The sequence below is a fragment of the Salmo salar genome, chromosome 01 (assembly GCF_965601325.2).
Source record: "Salmo salar chromosome 01, fSalSal1, whole genome shotgun sequence".
In the NCBI taxonomy this organism is placed as follows: domain Eukaryota; kingdom Metazoa; phylum Chordata; class Actinopteri; order Salmoniformes; family Salmonidae; genus Salmo; species Salmo salar.
This window is the reverse complement of record NC_138291.1, coordinates 146,719,953-146,728,989: the sequence shown is the minus strand read 5'-3', so window position 1 is coordinate 146,728,989 and position 9,037 is coordinate 146,719,953. Positions and strand designations below refer to the sequence as shown.

Sequence of the window (9,037 nt, the reverse complement as noted above, 5' to 3'; positions counted from 1 at the left end):
TTAAAACGCGTCCATGCTAGCTTTAGGGAGGATGCTCTTGTGCATCCTCTGCCGAAGTAGATAATCGAGGAGGTGAGCATACTGTTCGCCTACTAACGAATTGACACTTTGACCACCTATCGGTTTCCGGGTCACAGAGGAGAGGATGGAATTTTGTATAATTGAGAATTGTTCAATATCGTCAATTATCCCATGAACCACCCAATCAAAGCTTTACATGCTGACCAAACCACCTCTGTGTCATCGTGCGTATGTTGATTTTCACTATCCCCACCAAATGTGTTCATGACACGCAGGTTAAAATACCAAAACCAACTGTGAACCAGCTATATTGGTCAAATTCTAGGTTATCCTGATGGTTATATAGGCATAATGACATCACTCAGACTCAACAATGACAAGGTATTGGCCACCTAGATATGTACATAATGTAGTTTATTTTAAATAGGAAGCACTGTCAGCAGAAAATACAATAGTCTAGAATATCCATGTGAATGGACAATAAAGGGCTATCAAAATGTATTGTTGATGGCAACATTGTTTGTGATATTGTAGGATTTACTCTTGTGACACCATTGCTTCCAAGCAGTTTTGTGATAATCATTTTAATCATTAAGAAAATTACTCCAATCCTTAGTGGTTATTTATTTATTCTTTCAGCATGGGTTGTTGTCATTTGTATCATACGCTTGCCCGACACATTTTACTGAACATACATTGTGATATTTCTATCCATTTATGTCTCTATAGAAAATGAACATCTGGAAAAAAGCACAAGCATACTTTTTTAATCCTTAAGGGAAGATAAATATGTAGCCTTATGTTGTGTGCAAATTTGATATAGGCCTATATTTTGACCAAAAAGTTACACTTTTTTAATTCTATATTTTTTGTACAGGTGAAAACGACAAAACAGGCCACTAACTGGGAGCGACAAGTCTGCGTCACCACCTGTTCCCTCATTCTGTGGTTTTTAGTCTCTCTTCATTGATTGGTCAGAACTTTCTGTACGGTCCGCCCTTTTCAGAGATTATGCTCACTCAATGGATGGACTAGATGTCATTAGAGAGTATTTCGGCGCCGCCTTCTTATCTCAGTGCCCTCAGGTTAGTCTAATGAATTTTATCATGGCGTGCCCGTGGCAGGGGGCTATTGCTCTCTGCCGAACCTTTATGTTGCCCTTTACAGCATCTCAAGCCCACCTGTAACTCTGTGACAACTTAAAAAAGTGATTGGAGACATTGTTTGCAATGTTACCGGGCTGAGCGCATTTTTTCTGAGACGTTTGGTACATTTCTTTAACTAGAGGGATTGTCAGAGAAAAGCTCTTGCCATGTCTCTACTTTGTGTAAGAGGTGAGTTTTTCCCTTTTTCTTTAATACATTTTCATGGATTTTTGACTTCATAAATCGAAAGCAAAACAATGGTTTCAAGTGAAGTAACGTTAGATTGTGAATCCCAGCAGTAACCGGTTTGAAAACCAAATAGACCAAACTGGATTAATTGAACTTTTGCGGCTGTGATTATTTTTTTATTTTCCTTGTTGAAACAAAGTTGTTTCCTTATGTGTCTCCCTTATGCAGATGTAAAAGATAAACGCTCGAAGTTAATATATTGTATAAAAATAGTTTATTTAGGCAATTTAATTTGGACATGGAGATGATCTATTACATAATTCTGAGATGGGAGCCGTCACCTCTACCACCAGCTGTTTCCCAGCGTTTCTGCTCTTGTCAGCTGAGTTAACGTTTGTTAGTTTGACATGTCAGTTTCCAAATTACAGCATTAGCAAAAAGCAGTTTTACTTGCTAAACATTTTTTGCTTGTGTAATGGTTGTTATTGGCTATCAAAAGTATATTTAGAATTTGGTTGACTATTATATCAAGTAAACCAAAGCCACCTAAATTAGATTGTGTACTCTTATGGTACACAATCTGGTTTTGCAATAGTGTTATCGTTTGTGTGGTGTGTGTGTGTGTGATCAAGACACTGGACAGCCTTTTATCTTTAGTTTGTGTGATGTCTAAGATCACCATTGCCATGTCCTCTAAACATCTCATTTACTTCACAAAGAGTAGCCTACAATCCAATTTGTGTGGTAGTGTTTCTGCTTAACATCTAAAGTGTCTTAACAAGACTGTATACTACAGTTCAGGTAACATTTTGCAAATGAGGTTGTCTGAAGTCAAATAAGTGTCAACTTAGTCAAAACCACATTTCTGCTCTTATACATGTGTAGTATACAGCCATTATTCATGCTTGACTGGCATTTTTGTCGGGGTTAAGCTGGCTACCCATGTTTGATTCTTTTTCTGGGGGTACTTGATACTGGCACAATGTATGCTTGTGCAGTGACTCATTGTTCAATTGATGATGTAATTAGTCATTGAAATTATGCACAAAATACCATCAAGGAATAGAGGCAAAAAATACAATTTTGCTTGACTGAGTTCTCTGAACTTGTCAATTATTTATACTGTAAGAAAAGCTTTTCCCTGTTTCCTTTTTCAGTTCTGAAAAATACTAAAATGAAGCAAAATATGACTCAGATATATCTATTAATGAAACTGAAAAATAATTACTAGTATCTGATTAGTTTTATTAGCTCCCCCTCTGTCGTCAATACCTGTGGCTCAGGATCAATACCCATGAATCTGCGGCTGGTACGGGAAATCTCTCTTTTTGGCACTGAGGGAAATAAAACTGCTTTTTATCCCAGTCTTTCAGGCCTATCTCCATCAACACTAATAATGTTTAAACAACATTTTATGCCCGACATCTCATGTTAGTCTACATAGCAGACCAGGTAATAGACCAGTGTCAACCATGCTTGAAGCATTATTTTCATTATCTCTTCAAACATTATATTTTGGCAGGTACATAATGGCACAGATGTGTGATTGTGGTCATTAGGAACAGCAGTTGGCAGAGGTACTTTTTGATGGAACTTGTGTGCCTTGTCACAATTTCATAGTAATCAGGCTCCTCCCACCTAACAAGTGAGGCGTCTAAGTTTTTAGCTCACTTAATTGAGTCAGTGGCTTTTGTTGTCACATCCAGACTTACAGCAGGTGCATGACACCAGATGGTGAGGTAATAAAACGGTAGAAATGATAGCCGTCTTCTCTTGGCATCTCTCCATGGGCTAACCTTAATTCTCCACATCCAGTAGAATCTTGTTTGACACCTCATTAGGCCAAGCCTCTACCTGGGCCTGTCACAGGCCAGAAGAGATGAGGGCTTGTGGCAGTGTATGGGTCATGAGGAGTCTGGACAGGTGAACACAGCACATCCAGAGACGAACACTCTAATTTACAGTAATTTAGCATGTTTGTTTAATATCCTGTGGTTTCCTCGAACACGTTAGTCCTAGAAAATGTACAACATCCATTTATTGATTAGTATTGGGAAAATGGAAGCTGGAGCCACCGTAGTTTAGTCTACCAACAAACAGATAGTGGTGCATTGAATCCTAGACCGGATGGTCGGCCTGTATGTGATTGGCTGCTGTGACTCACCCCTTCCCCCATACAGCAGTGTCATGGTTTTTTGTTTATTTATTGCCCCTAGAAAGGCCCATCTCCATGGTGATGTCTTTACACAACAGATATGTGTTCTAGCCCTCCAAGTGTGACAGGTGGACAGTCACAGAGACCCCTGCTGTGTGTGGATGAGGGCGGAGCTGGGTGGACAGTACACATGGACCTCTCATAATAATATGGTCCTGCAAACCTAGGGATTGTATTGTGTGGATGCTGAATAGGCATCCTGGTTTGGTAGATGATTATTATTGCAGACTGAGTGTTTTAGGAGTACCACCAAGCCTTTTCAAATGCTAAGTGTGCCATTGACATGGAGAGGGATTTATTCTGTGGCTCCTTTTGAATAAACACTGATGTGTGTCTCTTAGTGCTATAAAAAACACAGTGTTCGTGACAGTCTTGATGAAATGAAAGCACACTGTGCATGATGAAATGGGCCATGTTGACTTTGTCACAGATTCAGCTGCGTCAATAATCTGATATGTAGATAGAGGGACAGAAGGATAGCTCGAGATGTATGGACTAGGCCTATAAATCATGACGATGTCATGTTGACAGGGCGAAAGAGAATTGGTCAGAGAGGACAGCGAGTTTGAGAATAAAGTGCAGTGAGAGAGCTGAGAGATTGCAACAGTAATCCCCTGGCCATCTGTTGTTCTGTCTCGCTCTCTCTGTCTCTGTTTCTCTCTGCTCTCTGGTCTGCTTTCCCGCCCATAGGCTCCACCTGATCCGCTCCAGTGCAGTGTGTAAATACAGAACAATAGAAGCCTCTTACCCTGCTCTTCTCTTCCTGGCTCCCTGTGCCGCCTGACAACACTCCCTAGGCATGCGTGGCCGGAGTCAGCAGTGTGTCTGTCCCATCCACAATATGTGGTCACGTGACTTGCATCCTCTGACCCCAATTTAAGGGTTACCAGTACTAATCCTCCGAGCTGAGTAACAGTCGCAAGCCAGGCAGGCGTCCAGTGAATTCACTGGTGGAAATCCCTTAACTCAATATTCAAATGCACCTTGTGCTGGGCAGCTGCCAACTCCCAAACATATCTTAAAATTTGACTGGATGTGATCAATGATATAGTTGGTATGTAGTATTCTTATTGGACCTTTTTTCTGTCCCATCATTTTATTACTCTGCTGCTGTGTGTTTTCAGTCTACTAAAACTAATATATACCTTATCTTCAATTATATATAGCCAATTGTTTCCTTTTACTGCTTTGGATACAGTTAGGGTTCTTTTGTTGTTCCTATCTTTTGGTTGAGAAACAAAGCTATGGTCACACATCAGGTGAGCACACAGTAGAGCAGATTAGAACAGTAGGTTGATAGGGGAACTGAGCAACTGCCCCTGGCCAAACACTGATGGCTTCCTCCAGTCACAAAGATGAACGGCTGAGCAGAAGAGAGATAAGAATCACTTTCCATCATAATGGCCCCTCGCTTTATGGCCCTCTGCTCTGTTCGCCGCCGCTTACAATGACGTCAGCTTGATTGGGACATCATGCCTGCCGTCGTGCCAGCTCACAGGCCAGAGTCACAGCCTGGTGGCCTAGAAGAGCTGTTCTGGAAACACTGACGTCACACTCCTGACCCTCTGCTTTTCCACTGCTCCCTTTCCTATTTCCGCAGCCAGTGGGAGAATCGCAATTGGATTTCCTTGGTTCCTCCAAGAGGAAAGATAATAAATAAATAAATAAATAAATGAGCTTGTATGAAATTACTCTTCTCTAGCGCGTCATCATCAGGCAAATGACAATTACAGAAGTGGAATCCCAAATGAATGTGTAAAGTGATGAATAGAATGTAGCTGGTGTTGCTAGACTTTTTATATATAAAAGGATAAGTAGCATATCAGTTTGTGCGCATGCTTTTCTCATCTGAGAAAACAGCAGTTTCAAAGGAAGTGTGGTGGATTCCAAAACTCTTCCACGGTAGGATACACCAGAACATCCTCCCCCACAGGAGGCAATCGAGGAGAGGAGCAAATTCCTCCGTTCACCTATTAATGAATTGATGCTCTCCTACATATGGCGACCGCTTGTCGGTTTCCGGGTCACGGAGGAAAGAGGAGTCGGAGTGGACAGACCTTTGCCCAATTGAGAATGTCTCTGTGTGTGTGTGGAGAACGGAAGATGGCAGGTGCATTTTGAAAGCGCTCTCACCTCCATTTCCCTCCTTGGGGTCGTCTCTTTGCCACGTTGTTGCTGGGGAGGTTAAGAGGCTAACTAAGATGGGCAAATAAATGGAGCCACACTCACTTGGGCTGCATGTTATTCTAGCTGTGTGCAGAGCGAGAGAGGGGGAAGAGCTGTACGGGCTGATATTAAAATCATGTAGAGTCAGCTCCTGTCACTCACTGCCACCCGATCCTGCCCATCTGCCATCCCAGCCCTGTCGTTTAGTCGCCGGTACATAAGGCTGAAGCAGCCATCACAATTAATCCCATCTAAACCATCTTTCAAATCCATAACCCTTATTGTATAGATACAGGAAAGGACTGAAGTCCGCCAGGTCTAAAAATACACCGGAGTGCACTAGATGTTTTTCTGCTCTCGTTGTCCACATAGTAGATGAAAAGAGAATTTGCTATTTTTTTTTTTTTAAACATCTGGTAGGCTTATCATCATCATTGCCCTTGTTGTATGTTACATTCTGCTTTGTGATACCTATATTTTGTGTAGATTAATCCGCCATTCAACCAATGACTACCGTTTCACCATTCTGACTTGTGCTTCACACACCTTACACTGGAATGATAGGTATGACTTTGACTTTCTGCGAACTGAAGGTCATTAGGCCAATATTAGGCTATCCCTAGACATTTGAAATATCTTCATGCCGAGAAGAGCCTTCAGGCTTCTGTCATAATGGTCCATTTTAAGTAAAAAAACTAAACAACTATTATTGCAGGGGAAGTTTGGTAAAACTAATTCCGTCTGAGTTGTCCACTGGAAAAACGGACATGCTGTGGTAACATTTATATAACCAACATTCTATAGTAATACTAGTCCTGTGCGACTAGGATTTAGGGCTCTCCATATTCCAGTCTATCAGGGTTTTGTCCAGGCAAAGGTTGGGATTATGGATCCAGTGCCAGAGAACATAGCCTATCTGGGAGGGCTAGGTCAGTACGGGAGTGGATTGTGTATTATGGGATTTGACTGTGAAAGATTACAGCACAGAGGTCAATATGAAAGTGTGGCCTCAGATTAGTGGTACATTTATTAGAAACATCTGAATATTTACATGAAAAAACTTGATAATCATGTAACATGTTATTTTAACTCCTTTTTATGATGTTCAATGGCGTATTGAAACATCATTGTTTATTTTATTTTTAAAATATTGATGTTTTCAGCCTTGCTGTTCTCCATCGGAATAACTAATCAGTTTTTATGAAAGTATCCCACATATTTAGGGTATAAACTTTAGGGTTTAGATCCATTTTTTTGTGAGTATTTAGTGATTGTCTAAAATGTGAGAGGCTGGTGTTTTCTGCTGCTAGGTTTAGGTTGAGAGGATATTGTAATGCTGATGCTCACTCATACAGACATCACCTGGATGGCCACGTCTCACCCTGAACAGGTTCCTACTCGACGCTTCATCAACACGTGCTCCATCTGTTGGTCTGCATACATTATTCATGAATTTCAGGCCTCACCTACACATGTCATGTGCTCTTTTTTCTCTGTGGTTGTGGCTGATTGGTGTTTGTGACTGGTTCCTGGTCCCTGATTCACCAATTGGTATGCACTGCTGGGTTACACTCAGCATGATGGATCTGACTGCAGCCTCTCAGGGGATGCCATTGAGGAGACATGAAGTGACCACGGGATCATAGTCATTGTACACAATGTAGTCTACAGCAATTTGTTTCTGATAAAGCTGTGTGATATCCCTGAAGTAAGCCATGAGCAGGGATACTGACTTGCTGTCTCTTTAAAAATAAATAAAAAACACATCTTTGATGTTTCTAATGGTTATTTTATGTTTCTTTTTCAGTAAAGAAAGCCAAGCTACATGGATCACCGGGTAAGTCCTTAAACTCTTTATTTTATTTTAGTGTTATGTCTTTGAATGTTGTCCCAAACTAGAAACTTGTGGGTGTGTCATAAATATTTTAGCTATTTTGACAGTGGGAATTATGGGCACAACACCTGGCGTTAGCGTGATAAACGCAACATACGTTTTATAGGTCTGACGAGGGTTTGACCACTCACTGGCCAATGAAAACCTGCTCCGAAGCTTTTTGAGGTTGTAATAAACAGAGTGGTGTCTGTTTTCTACCTACAAATATAGCTGTCTTTTGAACGGTTTAAGCTACCAAATATTATGACCCCATCACTGAAAGATAAGACTCGCAGGAACACGTATTGCCTGATGATCTTCTGAATTTCACAATATCTTTTTGATGCATTTGTCACTGCAAACCATACATCCTTATGATTGAAGTACTGTCAGACTGATTTGGCACTGGTGCACGTTTTTAAGGACACACCTCAGATATTGCCATCCCTCCCACCTCAGCGCAAGCGAGCACATAAAACAGGTAAATTACCAATCCTGCTGCAAGGGTTGGAAAATAGCAGAGCACCGGCTTTAACAAGTAGAAACTGCCAACAAGTGTGTGTTTGACAATTTTCAGCCTAAAAATAGAGGTGTTACCGAGGTATTTGGAAATGGCCACGGGATGATTTTCAATACTGTCAATGCCGTTGAAACAATTTATTTGAAGTTTTCATTAAATTAGAATATCTGTAGTTACTTATTCAGTAAATACCTGCAGTGAACTTGTGCGATCGTTGGAGATAAAGCAGGTTGCGTTCTTCATTTCACCTGTCACATTATTTTACATTATGAAGCTTACCGGTAGTCTCCAGTCTAGGGCTGTCCTGACAAAAAAACAATCTTGGTCCAATCGATTGGTCTAAATTTTTAACATGTATTTTTCCATATATAGACACACCCTATGTGTTTTTAATAAAATCAACTATGTGCATTGAGCTTATCTGATGCTTAAAGCTTATGGTTTGATGAAATAAGACAAATGCCTCACGAGGGCGCCAGAGATCTATATAACCAGAAGAAAAAACACTTAACTTGACCCAACTATTCTCCTCCAGCTCCTGCTGGCTTTCGCAGATTCTGCTATTACTCTCCTGAAGTTGCTTGTAATACGCTACACGAGGAGTTGGCAACCTTTCTCATATTGAATGCCAATTTATCTTTTCTACCAATCTGTGTGCCAGTTATGGTTTTCATATGCACATTTGTGTGTAACAGTTTCATTTAATTTATAATAACGTCTCCATATCTCAAAATCATTGCCATGTGGTTAATCAAAATTCCATCAAATCTAAATGAAAATGATGAACCTAAAAAAGTAAATGCCATTGCCAACTATGTAAAAAATAGCCTACATAAACCCAACAAATAAAAACATTGCAGCCTGCAGGTAGAAAAAATCCTATACAACCTCCCGACTGGTGCAGTGGT

General features: G+C 40.6%; 1 protein-coding gene across 2 annotated transcripts in view; it reads left to right on the top strand.

The window, feature by feature from the left end:
• The first annotated feature begins 1,130 nt into the window (after positions 1-1,130).
• Positions 1,131-9,037, top strand: part of unc13bb (unc-13 homolog Bb (C. elegans)) — a 105,245-nt gene continuing 97,338 nt past the window's right edge. For both annotated transcript variants that reach the window (XM_082955324.1, XM_082955323.1), the window contains exons 1-2: positions 1,131-1,355; positions 7,544-7,573. In XM_082955324.1, the coding sequence (XP_082811450.1) occupies positions 1,334-1,355; positions 7,544-7,573 (52 nt within the window). In that variant the 5' untranslated portion in view covers positions 1,131-1,333. The remainder of the gene's footprint in view (positions 1,356-7,543; positions 7,574-9,037) is intronic.